General features: G+C 38.8%; 1 protein-coding gene across 2 annotated transcripts; it reads right to left on the bottom strand.

The window, feature by feature from the left end:
- Positions 1-922: 922 nt before the first annotated feature.
- myrfl (myelin regulatory factor like) lies at positions 923-22,804 on the bottom strand. Of its 2 annotated transcripts, XM_085138117.1 has the most exons (24): positions 21,675-22,804; positions 20,248-20,389; positions 18,260-18,353; positions 17,606-17,667; positions 15,676-16,144; positions 14,888-15,100; positions 14,606-14,801; positions 13,866-13,942; positions 13,350-13,460; positions 13,177-13,267; positions 12,872-13,072; positions 12,450-12,558; positions 11,857-11,966; positions 10,452-10,597; positions 7,847-8,008; positions 7,693-7,764; positions 6,723-6,769; positions 6,350-6,505; positions 6,207-6,254; positions 4,770-4,854; positions 3,498-3,572; positions 3,147-3,258; positions 1,421-1,492; positions 923-1,120 (listed from the first exon to the last, which is right to left on the bottom strand). In XM_085138117.1, exons 2-24 carry the CDS (start codon positions 20,318-20,320, stop codon positions 1,028-1,030), a joined length of 2,874 nt encoding a protein of 957 aa, XP_084994243.1. In that variant the 5' UTR covers positions 20,321-20,389; positions 21,675-22,804; the 3' UTR covers positions 923-1,027. The 2 variants fall into 2 exon arrangements, with proteins under 2 accessions (XP_084994243.1, XP_084994244.1); XM_085138118.1 differs by having other exon boundaries at positions 20,248-22,804.
- Between the last annotated feature and the right edge of the window lie 2,061 nt (positions 22,805-24,865).

Below are 24,865 nucleotides of genomic sequence, written 5' to 3'. Positions count from 1 at the left end.
CCCCCAGACCTGAATCCAATTGAGCATATCTGGGACAGATATGCAGGAGATCCAGGAGTTGGCAGATGCTTTAGTCCAGGACTTGGGAGAAGATCCCTCAACAGATAATCCGCCATCTCATCAGGAGAATACCCAAGCATTGTAGGGAAGTCATACAGGCACGTGGAGGCCACGCACACTACTGAGCCTCATTTTGGCGTGTTTTAAGGGCATTACATCAAAGTTGAATCAGCCTGCAGTGTTTTTTTTTTTCTTCCAATTTTAATTATGAGCGTGACTCACAATATGGACCTCCATGGGTTGCTAAATTTGATTTCCATTGATAAATTTTGTGTGATTTTTTTGTCTTTTTTTGTCAGCACATTCAACTATGTGAAGAAACAAAGTATTTAATATAAATTATTCATTCATTCTCATCTGGGATGTCGTATGTATATAAGGATTTTTTATATCTATCTACATTTTAACAGTTTCACACACACAAGGAGGTAAAACTGTTCATATCAAAGAAAAACAAAAACAAATATTTGAGAAAAGGCAGAAAAATAGACAATTTAAAAATGCATATAGAAAACAAATTTTCACATGGCAGAAATGTACTTTCATTTTTTTTTTAAAATCTCGATGATCCTCGCATGTGCGCCTACACTTATCCTGTCTGAACTCCAGTCACAGTAAATCCCATCTCTGATTGGAAGATGGGTTGTTGTAATGTTTTTTATTTTTGGCATTTCCATGTTTGCCAGTCTGTGTAAAAGTTAGCATAAAACAAAGATAAGAGTAAAATACATTAAATAATACAATGTCAAAGTTAATGTTTTCAACTTGTCGTTTTTTTTTGTTTTTTGTTTTTAAATTAACCAGCCATTTTTCTAGAATAACAAACCTACCCCCCCACCCCCACCCCACGAAACCCCCCAAAACAAAACTGATTAGAGCATGCTTGGATTTCTCTAATTGTCATCTTTGCAGAAATAAAGCAAATATTCCATAAACATGTTTTTGTAATTTGTCTGTAATTGTGTTTCTAAAATTCCGTGCAGTGTCTGTAGAAGTAGAAGTGGTAGTCTGTGAAGAGCGCCCCCGCGTATTGATAGTTGGTACTGCAGTCTGCTTGACCCTGAAGAAAGACATTGATAAGCATATACATTATATAGCCCAACAGTCTGTAGGATCCATGTTTCTGTGATAATATTTATATAAATAACATCAATAATGAAAATTTCTATGACAGGCAACATAAAATAAAATGTTTTATAACACTAATGTTTCCATCAATGTTCTTAGTAAAAGTGAGGATTGTTTAAATAGTGTTTTCATGTTCATGCAGCAAGAAGAGGACTGTGTGTCTTTAAGGTTTCATAACCAGTGAAATGTAGGTCTTTTATAGAAGAAAAATTAATAATTTTTGGTTTCTTACAGCCACTGTTGAGCGGAAGTGATACCAGCTTTGATAAAGGCGAGCCACATGAAGAGGCCATTCATGTTCCCCCTGCCGAAAAAAGGCCAAAAAAGGGCAGTTATTATTTATTCAGCAAAACCTCTAATTTTCAATGGAAACAGTAAAAAAATGTCACATTAAGGTCAGAAAAACAATTATTTGAAGCTAATCCTGAATGAATGTTTTCATGATCAGTTCTTTGTCATTTGGGGAATTAGCCCATAAAAGTGAAAAATGGCCATACCTACTCAGATTGCAATTAAGAGCCTGGTTGCTGCAACTCATCTGCCAGTTCGCCTCCTTGACAAGTGTAGCGTGGGCCACAGATGCCCACACTACACTTGTCATGAACCATAAGAAGTCTGGCTTGTGACATTTGGGCCAATTGATACAGAAGTGCTAAAAGTACCCCAGATTTAATATCTTTGTAAGATTGGAAGGAATATTAGTAAAATTCTTATTTAGTCTTAAGAACCTAAACCAAACTCATCACTTCATATTAGAAGAAAGAAAAAGGCTTCAAACTTCCCCAAATGAACTAAATTCATTCCCAAAGTTAGAAGTTCGAAATTATTCTGAATTATTGACGAAGCTTTACTTAATTTTTGAGAATAATTAAATGGTTTTTGATAAATATATAGTTTTAAGAGACTTAGTATTTAACTTTAAAACAAGGGCAAAATCAAACGATTTCTACAGCTGGGTTGATTTTCATCAGCGCTGCCCTGCTGAAAATTCACTCAAAGTAAGTTTCACAGATCCAGATAAGTTTATTTCTTCTTTTTTATTCCAGAATCAGGACTGATTCATTTCATGCCTCAAAACTCACTTAGAAGAAAAAAAACCTCGACATAAATGTAAACGTATGACAAAGCATTCGTATGTTTGGTCTTCTGGACAGTCCTCTGTACATCATGGTTTAAGTGTTACTGTGATTAGCATGTTGTCATCCCACTGTGAAGAAAACCTGCCACACATTCATTATTCATCAGTGATTGCCCCACACTTGCTGCATTATTAACCGCCACAGTGACTGAGTTAGTGAACTGGAACCTCAGCGACCCTCAAAACAAATTTCTGCCTAACTGCTGAACAACCCAGGCCTGATAAATGGAAGAAAACTGATGAATGGATGGATTGATTTTGACCAGCAATGTAACAAAAAACTGATGAAAAATGATCCATTAATTTGCATCTTCACACAGGCTTTTGTGTTTTAATACACAGCATCACAGTAAACAATTAGATATTAAACACATTTCTGTATTGTCTCATATTTATACCATAGACATAGTAAATGGTAATAATTAAAATATATATATATATATATATATTTTTTTAATTTTCATGAATTAGAGCACACCATTCTACTTTTTTTTTTTTTAAATTTAAGTTCCAAAAACTGGATGAATTTAATCCATTAAAACATTTTTTTTTTCAAATTTAATGTAAATGATAAGAAGTTATACTTAATATTAACTTATATTCTTAAAGATGAAAAAGCCTTAAATTAATGAAAAACAACGAAGAGATTCCCTTATTTTAAAAATGGCATTTATGTTCTAAAGAAGGTAAAAGCTCAAATTACAAATAAAGAAAAAAACTGTTAATTATCCTATTGTTTTGTGTGAAGCTTTTACATTTACATTTATATTTACATGCTGTATATAAGTGACATTTAGGGAAACTGATTATTGATTCTGACCTGTGTATTTGATGGGTATCTGCTGTCAGACACAGTGCTGATATCCAGCTGAGCAGAACAGACCGTGGACTCATCAAAATTGCACAGATGGACTACCAACTCCTCTGTAGAGCTACATAAACCAGACACAGATTTATATACACAAACAGAAAATAACATTTATGTCAATTTATCTCAATATCACATATAAATTGGCATTTGCAAAAAAAATCTATAGTGTCATTCCAACATTAGCAGATAAAAAGGGAATAGATTAAGCTTAAATATAAATAATAATAACAATAATAACAAGAATAATAATATTAATAATACATGTTTTAATAGCATGTGTGAGTATATTAGGATACTTACTTCATGAGCAGGGTTACTTTCATGTTGACAGGAACAAACTCACTGACAGGAACTCTGAAGATGTATCGACTGGGGCTTAAAGGAAACAACAGAAGTATAACATTATTTATTTTTACTACATATTTAATTAATAGCACGAGGTAGCATATATCATTACTGAGGACCTGCCAAAATTTAATTGAGATTTTACTGGCATTTAAGATTAAAGGTCTTTTTGACTTTGACATCGACATCCACTCCACATGCACATGCACAGTCAAGTAGTACTGCAACCTGTTTTCTTAAAATATCATTTAAGTTTATATGATTTACATAAATGTAAATCACGCAGAACTTTACTGTCTCAAGTTTAAATCTCTCTTACAACAAACTACCTTTTCACAGTCCTCTCACTCTTTTTACAAAAGTGTCTCCTTGCTAAAGATCTAAGAAGGATGTCCAGTAGATGGAGACAGTTACATCACAAAGGTGTGAAAACTTTCACTGTGGAACTATTTTGCAATAATTGAGTCTATATAAAGACAGTTAGCGTTTAACGTAGTGCTTTAGAAGAGAGTGACATGACTCTCAAAGAATCCCAAAGTGAACTTTATGGGAGAACTCTGCAACAGCAAAGGTAATAATAAGAGCATTTTATTTGTGCATGCTTTTTAAGGCACTCAGGGACACCTTACAAGCAATTATATACCAAAATCACAGTACAGATAAAATAACAGTTGGCAAGCGCCATAGAAATAAAATGTTGACATAGGAAAACCTCAACAGATTTTTTTACAACTTGCTGGTGATAGAAGTATAACAAGGAACTCCTTAAAATTAAAATTTACGAGATTTGAAATTAAATTTTGCTAGTGGTTCTCTACATGTTCATGTTCATATTCCGTGACCACTGAAAATAAAGGCAATAGTTAAAATGACAGCTCAAAGGTGTAGAGTGGCCAAAGAAGATTTTGGGAGTGCATTCTTTCTTTGTTACGCCCACGATCCACACAAATAATTAACAAGGGCCACCAATTTGCCCAAGAGCTGCACTTGAAGAGCCATGGGCTTAGGATGAGATTTAACCCATAAATGTTTGATATTGGGACAAAGTCCACTTTATTTGGCTCTCATGGTGAATCTGGTTATTTAACAAGCTCGCAAAAGCTGAAACACCCTTTTTAATTCAATTCAATTCAATTCTTACAGCAGTGTTATCAAATGAAGAATATACTAAACAGTCTATAACCTGCATACAATCACAGTGTGTTTATGTTCGCTTTCTCTACTTACCCACATTCGTCTCTTAGGCAGTATTTTCTGTCAATCACCAGCTGGCTTTCTTTGATCTTGATAGAATGGATAGTGGTGTTTGTCCCTGATAGAAACAGAAAAACAGATGTATAATTTATTTATTTTTTTAAAGAAAAAGAACAAAGAAAATAATAGGAGCATTACTGGTGTCACCCAGACTGGAGTTCTCATGCAAGTAAATGATGATAAATGAAAAATTATGAAGTTTATGACCAGAAACAGCATTCAAAAATCCAAGTCCAGGAATTCAAGGTTCAAGTTTAACATGTAATAAACGTCCTTTATTTTAGTGGACTAGAAACATTAGGCAATGCATCATCTTCCCTGTGACCCAGTATATTCTGCTGCTACATGCACTTATGAAACCTCATGCCAATCAGGCTCAGATCAGGCAGGGCACACACTCCTCCAAGTCTCACTGTTATTGCCCAAAAGACTGTTCCCCAACCCAAAAGCACAAGGAATGTCGTGGACATCAAGAAAGGGGAGGAGAGAGAGGAGGATGCATGTGGGCAAATAATGTAAAAAATGGCTCCTAGGAACATTTGGCGTTGTTCTTACTCTAGTTCTTGCATTAAGTTACATATTGCAGCAATAGATGGCAGAAGAGCAACCACCGCCCAAACACTGTGGACCCACGAATTGGTTTTATATTCGTTTTCTGGGTATATTTTTTGGCTTTTTCTCTGCTCGTTTTTGCTGTGTAAGATTATAACTTTCAAGGATTTGGCTCCCTTCCTATTCTAGTACATCTACATGGAAGAGAGATAAACGCATTGTGGCCAGCCTCTCTCCTCTCAAGATTAGCATAAAAAAGCCTGCTAAATCTTAATCCAGTTATTTACCAAATGCATGGATTAGAGACGAGCTGCTGATAACATTGGGACTGAAGGAGGAGGGCTTGACGGCTAGGCCATGCAAGCAAGCAGGCCTTCAGAGAGAACAGGATCGGCATCAGCGGGACTGAAAAGCAGCTAGAGATGGGAGGGTCTCCTCCCTCACTCCATCCAAGCTCTGTTTGCCTTCTAAGTAATACCGATAGGATCAGAAACCCGGACTATTTAAACAAACGTCCCTATAGCCAGTTTTGGCAACTGAAGATTGATCCACCAAGGCATCTGCTTACAAGCAGTCCACAAAGTATTAAAGGAGGATTAAGCCATTTGGTGCATTCATGCTGAACCCAGAGGAGTTGCATGCATTAAGACCCGGTGTGCTCTGAAACCGAGCCCTCGCCCACTGCCAGGCCCAGGCCTAGGCTGGGGTACTAGTATCCCTGGTCGAGGTGAGGCTTCATGAATCCTTGTTGAAGGATCTTTTGAATAACACTTTGTTTTTCCCTTCTAAGTTAAAATCAGTCAAAGATCTCTCAATAACTTTAATATATGAATTGAAACTATATAAAATTTTACTCACAGTCTCCAGCACTTTTCAGCTGTCCATAAAAATCTTCAATGTTTTTTTCTGAGGAGCAGAAATATCAAATGGTGAACCAAAAATCAGCTATGATGAAATTATTTTTTAACGTAAGCAAGAACTAGAGAGTGAAATAACTTTACCTTTCATAACAGGTATTTCTGTTGATTTGGAGATGTTGATGTTTGAGTTAGTGGTGCCCTCTGTTGATGAAGGGCAGCAGTACACCTTATCACAGTATAGCAGATCACAGAAGTCCACAGCAGGGGGCCAGAGGCCAGGAGTACCAGTTGGCAGGACTGGAAGAGATTTATCGTATTATTACTTTGTTTTCTCTGTTGCCACTGCTATTGGAATTCAGAAGCACTGAAAAAGCTCTGAAATAATTTAATCTGAGTATTTAGGTGAGTGTATTTAGGTCTCTATCTGATCTCTAAATGCTTATAATACTATTTACACTATTATTTGTCTTTGTCTTTTTGGCTTTAGACTCAGTGTTAAAAGGCATCACATTACCTGTGCTGGTCCATGATGAGGTTTGCAGAGGAGTCTCAGTGGTATTACTAACACACAAAAACATAAAACTTGTTGGTTAACATAACAATAATAATGCAGACAAGCTGACAAGAACTACATTTCAGAACTTTTTAGCTCCCTTCATTTTCATTTGTCATTTCAAGGGGTAAATAATGCTGGAGCTTGCCAAACAAACAAACTTTGACACTTAAAAATAGTCCAAGAAAAAATGATCAGTGTGGTTGTCTTCCCAGGTGCTATAATAAAGTCTGGATATTTAGGAATTTTTTTTGCTTTACAAAGTGAAGTAGAGTTATCGGGAAGCTAGCAAACTAATAGAAATTTGAAGATGATATATTACGTTCTGACCAAAATATGTATAAAATAACTAAACTGTACAGCATTTCTGTGACGATGGACATGAATGAAGGCAAAAAATAAAATACCAGTTATGTTTGGAGGGTTAGTTAAGGGCCATTTGACATATGAGGCTACCTGGTGGCTAGTTAGGGAACAATGGCAAGGCTAACGTAAGAGAAGAGGGTAGACTTCCTCTCAATAAATGTCCATATTGAAACAAATGTCATCATATAGCATATATGCGTCAAAAACAATCAGAACAGCCAAGAGAATCTCAGGCGAATCTCTGAGATGACCTATATACAACAAGAGGATAGTTATCGATCTGTTATGGTGTGGTTTCCATTACTTTCTCTGTGAAAGTTCTAAAATCCACTGGAAGTTTAACCAGTCTGAGAATGATTCTCTTGGAAGTATTCAAATAAATGCACAGTAGGTTTCAAACAAAGAAAAACAAAAATGCCCTGCACATGAAGTGACCAGGGGGAGGGGGCTAGCAAAAAATGTTTGGGAACCACTGCCTTAGTGTATCTGAAACAACATATGTAATGATGGTGATTTGGAACTGTTTCAGTGACAAGGAATCACTATGAAAGCTGTTATTGTTTACCTGTTTCCAGGAATGGTTCCAAAATCTTCCTCCTTCACATTAACTAGGTATAGAGTGGTGATAGAGATGACACTGCACACACAAACACATTACAATATAGATTTTCTTTCTTTCTTAATTTGACATATCATTTCTAAGTGACATCATATCTCACCAGCAAGCCATAGTGGCCAGCAGAGCAAAGACGCTTATCTGGAAGACTTTATGCCGCAGGCACCGTCTATATTTGTGACTTTTCTCCTCCCTTTGCACTTTTTCAGTCTTACATGCATCAGGTATTGATGTTGTCGACATGCTGCTGTGTTTCTGAGGTCTCCTGTTAGAAATAACATAAACACTGCTTCATTTTCAAATCACAGAATAAATTTTGCAAAAAAAAGGAAGAAAATTAAAACTCTACTCCTGCTCCTGAAATCCATCCCTCCACATGCTTCTTGAAGGATGGAAGATAGAGCTCCTTTAAGATTATAACAATAAACTCTATTTATTTGAATAGTGATGAGTGTATCCATGACATTTAGCAAAGTTAAGAGGTTATTTTGTACAGAGGTGAACGACAGTCCTTCAACTTTCTTCAGGGATATTGGCTTAAGGTACTACTATATACATTTCTTAAGATGCCTTTCAACTATCCCAAGATAAGACCTGAAGCTATAGTAACTGATCCCTTGGATGTTATATAATCTGTTACCTGTGGTGATTTCTTGTCTATTAATGCCTTTCAGTGTTACCCACAGTAGCCTTCAGAAACTCAGTTGTCCTTGACCTGTGCTTTGCACTGATATAGTACAGTAATGTTGCAATAAAGATTTCATGAGTCATTTTCCATGGTGCTATATACTTTGTAGTATGACTCTGCCTTTAGACATAACCATAATGGAGTTATTTTAAGAGAAATTATGAAATGCCTCCTTTTAAATATTAGATTTCCTTTAAAGGGTGCATTTTATGATATTGTAACATTCTGTTTTGATCCATTTTAGCATTCAACAACTTGTGAAATTGAACTCATGAATGTAACAGTTAAGAAGGTTTGCTAAGACAAACCCTTTCACTTAGTTGAATGGAAAAGGTTTGCTTGACATTTTTCCAAATGTATTAAAATAAAGAATACAAATATTACAAGTACATACATAACACTCAAAATTGAGCTCAAGTGCATCATGTTTCCCCTGATAATATGTCAGATGTTTCTGTAAATCATTTGGAGTCCACCTGTGGTAAATTCAGTTGATTGGACATGTCTGCATAAGATCTGATAGGTGAAAGTGAATGTCAGAACAAAAATCAAGCCATGAAGTCCAAGAAATTGTTTGTAGACCTCTGAGATAGGATTGTATCTAGGCACAGATATGGGAATTTTTTACAAAGAAAGGTCTGCAACACGGAAATCTCCAGTGAACACAGCGGCCTCCATCATTCAAAAACAGAAGAAGTTTGGAACCAACAGGATTCTTCCTAGAGCTGACCACCAGCCAGTCTAAGTAATTGGCTTAGAAGGACCTTAGTCAGGGAGGTGACCAAGAACTCAAGGGTCACTCTGACAGAGAGGCTTTGTTCCTCTGTGGAGAGAGGAAAACCTTCCAGAAGGACAATCATTTCTGCAGCACTCCACCAATGGTGATGAGTGGCCAGACAGAATCCACTCCTCAGTAAATGGCACCTGAAGGACGCTCAGACCATGAAAAACAAAATTCTCTTTGACTTGAATGCCAAGTGTTTTCTGGAATAAACCAGGCACTGCTTATTACCTGGCCAAAACCATCTCTACCGTGGTGGTGGCAGCGTAATGCTGCAGAGATGTTTTTCAGCAGCAGGAAGTGGGACACTATAAAGGAGTAATGAAAAGATGAATGCACTGTATAGAGAATTGGTGAAAACCTGCTCCAGATCACTCTGGACCTTGGACTGGGGTGAAGGGTCATCTTCCAACTGGACAGCGACCCTAAGCAAACAGCCAAGATAACAAAGGAGCGGCCTCAGGACCACTCTGTGAAAGTCCTGGCCGAGCCGACTTAAACCTCATTAAACATTTCTGAAGAGATCAGAAAATGTGCACCAACACTCCCCATCCAACCTGATGAAACCGAAGAGGTTCTGCAAAGAAGAATGGCAGAAACTGCCCAAATATAGGCGTTCCAATATTGTCCCATCATACTCAAAAATACTTGTCAGCCATTTTACGCTACTCTTTCAAGAATTATTGAAATACAAAGACTACTTCAATTTAAGACTGAAGAATTCACTTGGATGAGTGACAAAACATTTCTCCCACTGAAAACGCAACATCCAGATGAACAAAACGAAATTTCCTTACCTGGATGATTGGGCATGCATCAATACATTTCTTGGGTTAACTCTGTCTAATATTAGATTTTGTTTGATCATCTGAAATATCTGTGAACAAGTGTGGCAAATATGCTGAAACTAAGAAATCAGGAAGGGGTAAAATGCTTTCTCATACCACTGGAAGTGGTTCTTCCATGGCTAGGGCTGTTCTCCCTGATAGACACAGCATTTGGTGATGTGCATGGCTTCAAGACTTCAGACTGTCATTGACTGCAAAAGATCTTTATCGAAGCAGAACAATCCTTATCCGTTTGAGCCTCACAAAATGAAAGCTGTGTATGAAAGCAGCTTAACACAGTTTTTTTGAATCTCCTAAACCTGAATTCTTCACACAAGAAGTGTGTGAAAAGTGTCATTCTCTGAATACATATGGATGTAACTCTAAGTGATAGATGGATGAAGGTAAATACCCAGTGGATCGTAGGCTACCCGTCAGACTCTTCAGCTTTGCCAGTCGACGGTTCCAGACCTCAAGTTCGTTGATACGAGTTTCCAGGTTGTCAGTGAGCTTTGACAGCTGCTGCACTGCGCCCACATTTTCCATGAAGATCTGCTCCTGGAAGAGGAGAGGGAGGGCGTTAGTGTTGGTTGCTAAGATCACTGCAGGATGTAGTTGTCAGGCAACCATTATACTTTCAAAATGTTATCTTAAATGTTTCTTCTAATGACAACCATTTTTTTCCTTGTGTTGTGTGTGCATGCAACCAATGTAAGATTTGAAAATCACTAAAGTAACCTAAATTTGGTTGTATTTGAAGAGTAGCATAAATGTAGAGTATCATTAAAAAAAAACCCAAAAAAACCCATATATATATATATATATATATATATATATATATATATATATATATATATATATATAATATATATATATATATATATATATATATATATATATATATATATATATATACTCGTTGTGACATGGCAACTACCTCAACGCTACCCGAAATTGAACCTCCCCCACCCTCATTCAGACCTGGCGTTTGGAACTATCTTGGTTTTCATGTGAAGCATGACCCTGATGGTAAGCGCGTCATGGACAAAAGTAAAACAGTATGTTGGATGTGCCACGCAATGCTCAATTGGTGGGAACTAGTGCGTTAGCGCAGTTAGCTCGTTAACGTGTTGGCCGTAAAGCCCCACGCACAGGGCGATCCGCGGTAGCTCGTTAACGGAGATTTGCCGTGTTGTGGTATTAACGTCATTTCAACGCGATTAATGCTGACAGCACTAGTGGGAACACAATGAATATGACTGCACATTTACGCCGACATCATCCTAGTGCAAAGACAAGTGGAAGCAGACAAAAACAACAAGCACGCATGCTACAAACTTTACCCGAGTCATTTAGACAGCCGTTAGCACATGATTCTCCTTATGGGGACCTGATATGTTTAATATGCTGCTGAGAATATAGCCCAGAAGAAGCGTATAGTATAGCTTTTATTTTGGAAAGAGCCATTACTCTGTAATAAACTCTCTTTTCCAAAGATGAGTGATTTTTCAAACAGATAGATTTATTTTTTTATTACTTTGTTGTTTCAGCAACATTAAATTTAAAAACTGTACGTTTGAGTTAAAATATATATTTATAATTGTAATAAATGACAAATTAAAAAAGCATGAACATTTTTTTGTATCGAAAAAATATCGAACCGTGACACCAAAGTATTGAACCGAACCGTGAATTTTGTGTATTGTTGCACCCCTAATACATATATATATATATATGTATATATGTGTGTGTGTGTGTGTGTGTGTGTGTATTAGGGGTCCAACAATACACAAAATTCATATGTAAGCACTTCTTACCTTGTCCACCATGAGGAAGTTATTAATTTTCTCTCCATCAGAACAGATGACATCTCCAACGTCTTTCACTGCAGACGGCAGCAGCTCTTTCACCTCCTGAGCTATAATACCTAAATATCAGAAGTCACATGGATAAATATAGTATATATATTGATATATTTTTCATATTATTTTGTTATAGTATTCAAATCCATATTTTTGGGGGTAAATTTACCGGTGTACAGAGCTTGACCCAAGACTAGACGACTGGCTACCCAAAGGGTTGCTTCATAAAGTGTCTCATGACATGAAGATGGTCACCCAAATGTTGTGTTCTTATCACCACATTGTTGTCATCTTGTCACCAAATGTGTGCATGGTGAATGCAGTTGTAAGGTCACAATTTGGTGCTCAATTGATTTGCCAAATATATAAATATATATTAATATTGTGGGATTTGTACAAAATATTTGTAGACACCATATTGATGTTGGCACTCACAATGCCCTAGGCAATGTTTATGCAAAAAGTTTCATCAAGATTGGGCCACTCGTCTCAGAGGAAAATAGAAAGATTCAAACATATGGTATGATCAGCATGATGAATTGCAGCACCTGTCTGGTGGGTGTGGTCTATTCCCATTTTGGAAGCAAACTCTGGTTTATAATCAAACTCGACTATCTTCATCTGATTAATTCTCTTCAGCTGCTGCTCAGAGTCGACCTAATAAGCAAAAAGAGGAACACATTTTTGGTCATTTTTAATGTGTAAAGTCAGAGGGACAATAGGACAAACAGAATTCAGCTAAACCACTGAATAAATGGCAAAGATATCAGTGGTGGTCTTTAAGACATTGCCTTTTTTAATTATACTAAAACTACTTAACTGTCGTTTCAGATTCTACAGATTTCTGTGCTGATGTAGATACTACTACAGAAGACTAGAGAGTCAAACATGAACCACAAATGAAAAAGCTACATGCTACAAATGGACAAAACTCATCATTTAGATATTCAGATAATGAAATTTTTTTCACCTGCTGTATGTTCTCCTTAGCGCGACAGTCAGATGGCTGCATGATGGTGCCCATCACTTTGGCGTTACCACAGACAACCAGTGCCTCATCAGGGGAGTCGGTGTTGATGCCCACCCGACCCTGACACACCAAATCTTCCTGCACCACTCCGCGCTGCCACATTGTGTCCCCATCCGTCTCAAACTGACCAGGGTTAGATGCCTGTGGGAAAGATTTATTTATTTTTAATGGAATCTTAAACTTTTTAATACGGTCATTGAGTTATTGGTTTATCAATTTTTGGTTCATAGATGTATTTTTTTTACCCTGACAATAATCTTCTCCGACACTAAAGCTGTCAGGGGAAAACTCTCATCTTTGACTACAGCATACAGACCAACCACCATCTGAAAATACCTGAATAAGCACACACAATTATCACTGTTATCTACTGCTGTTATGCCTTCATTAATTTTTTTATATTTATACATTTACAAACCTCTGGTCAGGGTTTGGTTTGCCTTTTTTACGCATGTTGTTGGCCGTCGTCTCGCTGAAGTGCAGTCGGCCAAGTGTTACTCTGGTTATTTTGCCACCGGGTAGACTGACCCTGGAAGTTTTGATAGCATTATGTTTAAAATGCTGTATTTGCCACATTTTTAACTGTATCATCTGCCATTTGGTAATCTAGATAGCTTGCAAGAGGCTAAATAATTTGACAACAAAAGGCCTAAATCAGATCAATCCATCCAAGGTCTTCTGCTTATCGAATTCAGAATAAGACAGTTTTGGTCTTGAAAAATGGAGTGTTGGAAAAAAATGGAATGTTCTAAAATGCTTTTCTCCTTCAACACCAAGCTGCTTTCTTAAACATTGAACTGCTGTACATCATACTGGACTGTCTTCCATGAAGACAATAAGGCTCAAACATTATTCAGGCAAAAGAAAAGCTTTTCTACAGTAGTTGAGTCATATGTATCTGGTCAAAAATATGGACTTTAATACTGTTTCATACCTGACTGGATGAAAGGGTTTTTTGCTGCGGTCAGGTTGAGATTGTTCAATGGTCACAAGGTGACTTGGAGTTTCCAGCTTTGATAAGAAGGAGACAAACAAACATTACACAGATGAGTAATGTCGAAAAGCATACTAAGTATTTGCATGTATGAATTGGGTGGACAAGACCAAAGAGCTGTCAAAGGATGGTAGGAACAAGATTTTAGACCTGAACACGGCAGAAATGAGCTACAAGAGCATCAGTAAGAAGCTTGCTGAGAAGTTGGCAACTGTTATTGTGATTATTTGGAAATCAAATAAATAGAAGATGACCATCAAATGTCCAGAGTCTGGAGCTCCATGCAAGAGGTTGCCTCATGGATCATAAGAAAGGTGGTGGTTTAGTCCAAAACTACAGGTGAGGAGTTTATTAATGATCTAAAAGCAAAACACCATAATGGACTGAAATCTTGCAGCGCCTGCAAGGTCTTTGGCATCAACTCGACTCACTGTGTTTGGCAGAATGGAGGTGGGAGCATAATACTTTGAGGCTGTGTTTCTCCTACGGGCACAGGATGACTTCACCCCACTGAAGTTATCTTGTACCCTTAGCCATGTAATGTTCATTGGCCCCTCAATGGAGTTTCACCATTTTCATAGAGTATTATTATGCATGTAAACCTCCTTTGATTTAAAACTAATGTTTAATGTCTGCACAATTATTTTTCCTTCTCTAACTGAAAGTAAATCTATACACACCTTAACCCCGAACACTTTTATCTGGAAAATGTCGATTTCCTGTGGCCCACTGGCCGTTTTGATGTACTGTGGCTCTGCATCCACACCAATGTGAACAGTGACCTGAAAGTGGTTCTTCTTTTGGCAAACAAAGGACTCGTCAGCTGTGGAGTAGTTGAAGCCTTTATCTGTATCAACGTGGTAGGCAGGAGGAGACCTAAAACACAGTGATGCTGGTAAACTATGTCCTTGGTCAAGAAATGCTATCTTTGCAGTAAGAGACTGGGTTGATCCTTGACTCACAGTGTCTGGTAGTTGCTGTCATGCAAAGTGCTCCACTGTTCTGGCCTGTACTGTTCCCAAGATAGTAGTTGATAGGATCCCACACCCATTCCACCAACACTTGCAGTGCTCCCCACACCACCATGAGTTCCTTCACCATCAGAGCAGGAGGTGCCAACTCCTGCAGATGGTTCCTCAGACTCTGATCTCCTCCTTTTTTTCCTCTCTAAGGTGCTGAAACAGGAGAAGACAGATTCAAAGCTCCAATGGAGTGCCACATGGCTTAATCTTAGGTCCACTGCTATTTCCTTTTTACATGCTTCATCTTTGTGGCATTTTTATGCCAATAATATGTACACACATTTTTATATCAATAACAGTCTTCTGTGTATACCAATAGCAACTGTAGCATACTATATCCTGTGACTTAATGGGATTAAATTCTAAATGTCAAAAACTGTCTGCATTTCAACAATAATTTAATATTTATTTTAACTGATCAAACTCCATCCACTTGTTCCGGCTGTCAATCAGTCTAAATTCAAGAATATTTTCTCAGCCTTCTTTTGCAGACTCACTCTGTCATTGCAGAACTGATTTAAAATGTAAGTAATTCAGGACTGTCTCTAAAACACATGCCATGCCTTCTTCTTTATCTTTATGGTTTGGATTGTATCCCATGGTTTCTGTTACCTTGCTGTCAACTTTTAGGACTATTTCTTCAGACTGTCATTTACATGATCACAATTCCACCTACTATAAAATAAAATTGTGACCTCATAGCGTCATAAAGCTGAATATCTGCTTACCAGGTTTGTAGTGTGGAGGCAGAGCCCAGCATATGGGTTGGAGAGGGTGTGGTTAGATTTGGGAGCAAGCCTGGTCCAGTGCAGGCTGTGGTGTAGGTGTTTGAAGGTGGTAAAGGTGGAGAAGGAGGTGTGGGTGGGGTGTAAGATTGCGAGTATTTCTCTGAACTTAGATAGCGTGATTGTCCAGGTGAGTTATGTGTGTGGTGCTGCTGCAGAGGAGCCGGTGGTCCAGGTGGTCCAGGTGGTCCAGGTGGAGCAGGAGGGGCAGGTGGACTCCCAGACTTGATATAAGTGTTTGTGAGTCCCAAAGTACAAAGCTGATCATGAGTCAGCTCGCTGGGGTTGGAGGGGGCAGGCCGTCGACCCTTAAAGTGACAGGAGGAGGAAGCAGCAGATGCATTTGTGGGTTGAAATGCCTCCTGCGTGGTTGGCTGGTTGGACCAATAGGATGACATGTAGCGGAGGTTCCCTGATTAGAGAAGAAAATGTCTTACAAAAGCTTTTTTGTTTCACAAATTATTTGTGATAAAACATGATTATTATGAGCCTCAAGTCATTGTCATTTTTATATCTTGAACAATTAGCACAGATGTGCATGTGCCTGATGTTTGGGAGGTCTCTTTGCTGGCACAATCATCACAACAAGAGCAACCAGTCACTCACTCCCAAGGTAACAGGTTTGTAGTTTTTTCACACATAACGAGGAACATTACACTTGTTGGAGTTAATAATTTGTACTAGATTATTAGATTACAAGTGAAGAACGCTTCTGCCGACTCAAGGGGCTGTTAAAGTTTACCTTCAAATCCCTACTGTAGCGGTGTTGTAATTATTATTTCAGTTATGAATAGCTATCAAGGGGTCACCATGTGTGCTTGATCAGGTTTGTTTTTCAAATGTTAATTCAATTCAATTCAATTCAATTTTTTTTCAATTCAATTTTATTTATATAGCGCCAAATCACAACAAAAGTCGCCTCAAGGCGCTTCATAGATACAGAGAAAAACCCAACAATCATATGACCCCCTATGAGCAAGCACTTTGGCGACAGTGGGAAGGAAAAACTCCCTTTTAACAGGAAGAAACCTCCGGCAGAACCAGGCTCAGGGAGGGGCGGCCATCTGCTGCAACCGGTTGGGGTGAGAGAAGGAAGACAGGATAAAAGACATGCTGTGGAACAGAGACAGAGGTTAATAACAGATATGATTCAATGCAGAGAGGTCTGTTAATACATAGTGAGCGAGAAAGGTGGCTGGAAAGGAAAAACTCAATGCATCATGGGAATCCCCCGGCAGCCTACATCTATTGCAGCATAACTAAGGGAGGATTCAGGGTCACCTGGTCCAGCCCTAACTATATGCTTTAGCAAAAAGGAAAGTTTTAAGCCTAATCTTAAAAATAGAGATAGTGTCTGTCTCCCGAATCCAAACTGGAAGCTGGTTCCACAGAAGAGGGGCCTGAAAACTGAAGGCTCTCCCTCCCATTCTACTGTTAAATACTCTAGGAACAACAAGTAGGCCTGCAGAGCGAGAGCGAAGTGCTCTAATAGGGTGATATGGTACTACATGGTCATTAAGATAAGATGGGGCCTGATTATTTAAGACCTTGTATGTGAGGAGCAGGATTTTGAATTCAATTCTAGATTTAACAGGAAGCCAATGAAGGGAAGCCAAAACAGGAGAAATATGCTCTCTCTTTCTAGTCCCTGTCAGTACTCTTGCTGCAGCATTTTGGATTAGCTGAAGGCTTTTCAGTGAGTTTTTTGGACATCCTGATAATAATGAATAAAATAATTAATAATTAATAAAACCAGTGCTCTTGTCAGCGTGCGGTCTATGGGAGAAAGGAATGTGAAAAAAACAAAATTTGTTGTCTCTTAAAATGCAAATATTGCATATAAAAATGCATGTCTGATGTGTGTAAATGGTACCTGGAATCTGTGCAGGTGACCAGGCCTCTGAGCCCGAATCAGGAGGAGACTCGGGCAGCATGCTGGGAGGAAAAAAAACAAGACGAAGAGCAATTCTTATTCATATTTAATATAAATGTTTAATTGTGTTATGCATTTACAGCCTTCCCTTTGGTGATAACCAACCAGCTGAACACTGACTCAATGTTTGTTGTCTAACAGAATCTCCTCCAGGGAGAAATGATGATATTCATATTTACTTCTGCAGGTTCAGGAGGGGCTGTTTCATGCAGCAAAATATGAGGAAACCTTCTGCACCTGATAGTGAACTTTGTAACTGAGATATATTCAAATGATTATCAGGCAATTAAAATATTGAAATAAAGTCAGGACTGCCTTTTATAGACCCTACATCATAACTGTAGGGTCATGACCCTAACAGGAGGAGAACTGAGTTCATGCTGTCAGACAGAAATAAAATCGGATAATTGTACCTCAAAGCCACTCTCAGAAAAATACGTAAAAAAGTACAAAATTAGAGAGGTATTAAAAAAAGGTTCATATCCACATTAAAGGACATTTCAAATGTTTAAACCTTTTTTTTCACCTCCAAAAGAGCAACAGATGAAAAACATGATCTCAAAGTGTCGATGTGTCTTTGAGGGTGACTCTTACAAGCTGATGGGGTCCACATCGTTGCTGAGGTACTGCTCCAGCATGCTCGTGTCAACCGCGACAGAGCTGTCCAACACACCGCTCATATCCTGACCTGAACACACACACACACACACGCACACACACACGCACACACACAGAGGAAATTATAATGACATTTTCACAGTCGTCACAAACACAAGCCAAATGTTAAAGAGTTCAGATTTTCACCTCCAGATTTTTATCCTTCCATTACAGTAGTTTTGCATGATCCACAGTTCAAAATAAAAGCCATCCTTCAAGCCAGCCTTTGTCTGAAACAAGCCCGTCCTACAGTTTAAGCCATCTTTCTCTGATTGACAACCCCTCATAAACAAGCAGAGCTGCGTGGCTGAAATAACCGTGTTAGGAATATCTGCTCTCTATGACTCTGATATAATCAGTGGTATTGAATAACATCCAGTTTCACACATGCTGCTATATTGGCCCACATAACATGAATGATAAAGTTCACCTACACACACACTGATCAATATTTTTTGATCTTATCAGCTTTGGGACAATATGGAACTAGATAAGGTACTGTACATGTGGCCAGTTAACCTACTGACAGTGTTGGGAAGGTTACTTTTAAAATGTATTCCATTACAGATTACAGAATACATGCCCCAAAATGTATTCTGTAACGTATTCCGTTACGTTACTCAATGAGAGTAACGTATTCTGAATAGTTTGGATTACTTAATATATTATCATGCTGTTTACAACTACATGAATGTACTATTGCTGTGATTTATTACTGTTACTGAAGGTCCGCGGCTCCGAACCGTAGTAAAGGGACCTCTGGCTAATAGGGTGGGTTCTGTGTCGGCTCGTAGCTGAAAACTAGCTTTACTTTGTTGTCTGGGTCAACTCTGCTAGCGAGAGACAGAGAGAGGCGTTGAAAGGCTGCTCCAACTGAACTTATTGTTTTTGGAGGAAAACACGAACACGGTGTACAGTCGAGTCTTAATAGCTTACTTACAACTGGGCTCGTCAGGCACTCTTCTTGGCTGCAGTGGTTATTATTATATTTACATGCTTCCAGCTCCCGTTTTTGCTCGATGACAGCTCGTACTTTTCCTTTTTCTCCCTCCCTCGCTCACAGACACATAACGGGTATGGCAGTCCATTCTCCCTGCAGCACGAACTACACTGCCTATGATGCTACATTCTTTAGAGCTATACCTGTAGCATTCTGCCTATTAGCTTAGCACAACAACGACAAAAAGGCCTCTCTCACCCAGGAAACACGCAGAGAGAGAGCGTCACCCTGTAACCATGGCAACCGTAACAGAACGTAGCCGTCAAACAAAACCCAAACAGTCCTGACCCGCCACAATATGAAACAGGGAAGTACCGCCGTGTAATCCATTTATTTCAACAAAGTAACTGTATTCTAAATACCACCTTTTTAAACGGTAACTGTAACGGAATACAGTTACTCATATTTTGTATTTTAAATACGTAACGGCGGTACATGTATTCCGTTACTCCCCAACACTGCCTACTGACAGTTGGTGGGTTTCTATTTTTAGGGTCAGACTAAAAGTGAAGGCTAAAATGAAATAAAACTCACAGACAACAATGAACTGCTCAGACTTTCAGGACTCTTTTAGATCATGGGAATGTTTCTGTAGAAATCCTTAAGAATTTCTGAACTGTCCTTATTGAGGATCTTAACTTCCCAGTAACTCATCCAAACCTTCTGCCAAGCTCATCTTTAGAAATCCATACAACCCTCTTAATAACAGGTTTATCAAGCGTTCCTGGAACTGTTACATTACCAACCTTAAAGTCACAAGAGAATTTTATCCTGCTTAAAGACATCAGCACTTTCACCGGAAAATCCTCAACCATCCTTACGGATTCTCACAGCACGACCCACCCCTTAAATCCAAACCTCAGGCTTTTACTCATTCTGTGATATTCGCAGGTGACGTGCTGCTAATGTTAGGAGGATATCCCACCATTGAAGAACTGCTGCAGCGCCTCGTTCTCTCCCAGGACCTGGGCTGGCAGCCGGCTGGCTTCAGAATCCATTCAGCACAGTAGGGGGCGCTGCAGCAGCGGAGCGCGGGATGAGGAGAAAGTCCAGCAGAGCTCTTCACACTGAGAATAAACAAAAAGGTACATTTTTATTGAATTATTATTATTTTTTACCAGCACACACAACAACAGGGCGATGATGAAAATGAAAAGATGTTAATAACCGCTGCATGTTGACGATGTTTGTGCAAAGCTTTTTTGGCCCACCGTCCAAGAAGGAGGAAGGGTACATACAGACTTACATACATGCATGCATCATTATAGTGAGATTAAAAAGACAAAATATGATCACAACATAAAATACTTGAGGCTGAGCTCAAACTGAAAAGCAGCAAAACCTGAAGCACAGACTGTAAATAACCTGCTTTTTGGAGCGTTTTGGTTGTCGCCATGTTGGTGTTTGGAGCTAGAAATGACTTGACTTGGAAGAGAGGATGCAATGCCACACTAGGAGCTACTGGTGGACTGCTTGGTTAGTGATCTGCATACATGAATGTTATGATTGCCATCAAAGACAGAAGAAAAGGCAGATTGTTTACTTGTTTACCACACACATAGATCCTGCCGCACAGATTAACCACACAGCAAGGGAGTTTAGTTAACTGCACCATTCAGTGTGAAAAGGCAGCTGTGGCTCAGGAGGTAAAGCAAATGACCTGCCAGCAGAAGGTCAGATCCTGAACACCAAATTGCTCTTGATGCTTGTCTGCGTGTGTTTGAGAGCCCATTAGGTATAACTGTGTGTCAGTGGGTGAATGTAGTTAAACGTGCTTTAACTGCTCGGGGTAGAAACTTTCTTTACATTTAACAAAACACACCATCGTTCCCAACTTTAACCTTTATCTGTATTTGTTGTCTGAATCACAGAAGCCTGGTTCTGCTTGATGTTATTTCCTGTAAAAAGGGAGTTTTTCCTTCCCACTGTTACCAAGTGCTCATAGTTTTCTCTGCATTATTGTATAGTCTTTTATAAAAAGCACGGTGAGGTGACTGTTGCTGTGATTAAGTGCTGTATAACTGAAACTGAATTGAATTCAAGCTGTCTGCTTTAACCTGTTTTTTGTTTTGAAGATGGACAGCTGCTCCGTCTAATCACCTGCAGGGAAAAGGCCTTCTTAGAGAAAGCCTATACACAAATACAGCATACATCCATTTATGATTGCTGTAATTATGTATTTATAATTTCAGTTCATTCATCAACTTACTCTGAAAAAAGCAGAAAACTGAGAACACACTTGATTTGTTTTTATTGGTAATGTGTGTCTGACGACACCTGCAGTCAATAAATCACCTGAAATGTCCTGTTTAAACAGCTCAGATCTGCTGGGACATGTTTGTTCAAACACACCTGTCTGCAAGATGGCCGCCAGTCAGCGGTGATTTCAGACTTTATCCAAGCTGCTGTCTTCAGGTACAATCCATGTGTAAGGACGGATTCAGTGTTCCATGTTTCAGATCCTCAAAGACTCCCCAAAGTGTCCACTGTTCCTCGTCTTTCTCTGTGTGTGCAGCCGAGGGAAATCCCTCCTTTAAAGAATAAAAATGTTTTCTTGTGGTTGTATGCGGTGCTGTGTGGATTGTCTCTGTCTGTCGGCTGGACTTTGAGCTTTGAACAGGAAGAGGCAAGAGGCATTCGCACACCTGACAGAGGCGGACATCCATAAACCAGCCAGTCATATTCTGGAAGCACACGCATGCCGAGCCTCTCTGTAAATGTTGCTGTATTCTTTCTCCTCATCACCTCGTGATGTTTCACAGGAGGTATAAAAAAAGTGTTAACAAGCTGAATGAAAGCATCCACACACCAGAGGCTGCTGTTTCTGTCTTTGCTGTGCAGAAATTCGAGTTCGCATTTATACATCTGCGAAGCTGAGGGTATAATGTGTGATTAAGTGGTTCGTGTGAGTTTCAAACAATTACATTTCTGTACTCTGATAAATATTCCCTCCGACACATCACACGTGATCTGTTTATTGGCTGTTTGGCTTCAAACGTCAGATTCAGACCGCAAAGAGTCGATAATTCAGGGGTTTGTGGGGCGTGGTGGTGGTGTGACTGTACCTGCAGGCAGAAATGTGTCACATATGTAGTTCAGACAAATTTGTCTGAGTTACATAATCTGTAACCTATAGCCTATAGCAAAAAGGGTATTTTACATGCTTCTCTTTTAAATTTATCCTGAATAGCCCATTATCTATTTCCTCATGACACTTTCTCTACTGTCAGTCTGCCAAGTTAACTACAGCCCTCTGACTCCAGCCACACTTCAGTTGATGACTCTTAAACACTGTTTACATGTTGTACACATAATGTCAAAGCTGTGATTTCTTCTCATTTTGCTGATAGATTTAGTTCATTTTAGGAATTTTAAAACTATTTAAAAACACGGAGATTTGCAGTAAATTCCCTAAAGAAAGCTGGTTTAAAACATCAAGATCACCATTCAGATTAAATTTCTTTCAGGGAAGATCCAAAACCTCTTCGGTGGTCACCAGCAGGATTTATTTAAAGAAAAACAAAACCGTAAATCTCTGAAATATCATCCTGCTTCTTTTTGTGGAAATAACCTCAGATTTGCAGGAAAATCCTGCAGCTGTGGCTTGGGCTGCCTGCTGATGCTAATACTTAAGCAGTGAGTCCTTGGTCCAGTGCCTGGCTGACCCTCCTTTACTGAATGTTAAAGAATTGAATGTTAAAGAACAGGGAAACCTTCAACCACACAGTACTTTTGAGCTCATGCTGTGTCATTGTTTGACCAGCAGGTGGCAGTAGAGACTGAACTGTCATCAGTCTGATAATGATAAAATGGAGTAATGACGTTTTTGACCTAATAAATAATTACATATATAGCAAATGCTTCACATCAGTTGATCAGTGCCTCTCCATCTGGCCAGCAGGTGGTGCTGCAGGACTGCAAATTGCTCAGTCAAACTGTGGCTTCACAGGCTGACAAGTCAACCATAAGGGGTCCCAAACACAAAAAAAGTGAACACATGAAGACAATAAAAGAGCAGTTTTGATGCTGCCCTGTAACTGGAAAAGTTTTTCCAAAAGAATTATGATAAATGTCACACACAGGCACAACAAAAATATGGTCACAGTAGGAAACTGCTTCACAATTTAAAGGAAAGTGACACATTAAAGATATTAAAGACGTGTACACACATACGAGTTGTGAAGCAGCCAGTAGTAAAAGACACATTCCCAGAATAAACTAAAATGAGTACGGTGTTTAAGAACAGGCAGGCCTATGAAAACGAGCTTTCACATGATTAAAGCAAACCACAGATTAAACTGAACTGACGTGCTGAGGAATTTAAAACTGCATTATTTCCAATGACCAGCGGAGGGCAACTGCTCTGAGTACAAAGAGAAAATGGCCGTCGGCTCTTTGGATTTCTGACCTCAGCATTCAGTTTCCTCATGAGTGCGTTAGCTCACTTGCTCGTGTATGCAACATGATTTTTGTTTAGTAAAATACAAAAATATCAAAGTGTTAGTCAATCAGTGTGAAGTATGAGATTCATGCCATCAAGTCCAGTTTTAAAATGTTAAAATACTAAAAAGGTGATGCCATCTTTTATATACAGTCTGTCCTTTACTTTAAACTTTGGAGCTGTGGAGGTCTCAGTAACAAAAAAGAAGTATTAGTGTTATTATGTCAATTACTTCTACTTAATTATGTGACCTTTAAGCCTTAAATGTGGAGATTGAAATGTAATCAGTAGAAATCCATCAGAGAAGCAGCAGACACACCTATTTTTGCTAGAGGCGAAAGATCTACTCGGGTTTGTTTGTAAGCCATCGACTGGGATCGTTAAACAAATTCACCTCAGCCACAGTTCACGATGAGTCAGTGCTCCGGTACTTTGTGGTTTGTTCTGGGTAATTGTGTGATTGTTTTAAGAAATAATCAGTGTGACTCACGTCACTCTGGTTTTCTTCACCCGATGGGTTTGAGTTCCAAAGCAGATAGGAAAAAAAAGAAAGTTTCTAACAGCTGACTCACACAGAAAACTTTAATGAAACACAAAATGCTCTCATTGGTGAGCTTGTAGGAACACAAAGTGCGTCACCAGCACAGATTCAGAACTTCTGCATCAAAAGACTTAATGTCAATAAATCAGATCACCATGAAAACTGACAACATTCTGACACGCTTTTAGTTTTTTTGAAATTTTGACTTTAAATCTGCAAATGAGGCTTTGTTTATTTAAATGTCCACACATCTGCAGAGTTTTCCAGAGCAGAAATCCCAACACTGGACGAATGCAGTCTTAAAATTATTGATCTCTTTTCATAATCTGGTGGACCCAAAAATGCATACATACACACAGTTTAGTATCTATCTTATGACAAACCCATAGGGCCAACTCCATCTCCACCCTACCCAGCTGAGTCACAATTAAGACTGTTAAAGTGTGTGTTAATTAAGAGGTAGTCTTGTTTTTGCAACCAAAGCAGGAACTTCCAATCAGAATCTCTATGTAGCTGATCCATCATCCTGTTCTGCACCAGTGCAGAAAGCAAGGTCCATAA

The sequence above is a fragment of the Neolamprologus multifasciatus genome, chromosome 17 (assembly GCF_963576455.1).
Source record: "Neolamprologus multifasciatus chromosome 17, fNeoMul1.2, whole genome shotgun sequence".
NCBI classification, from domain to species: domain Eukaryota; kingdom Metazoa; phylum Chordata; class Actinopteri; order Cichliformes; family Cichlidae; genus Neolamprologus; species Neolamprologus multifasciatus.
This window is presented reverse-complemented; position numbering and strand designations above follow the sequence as displayed.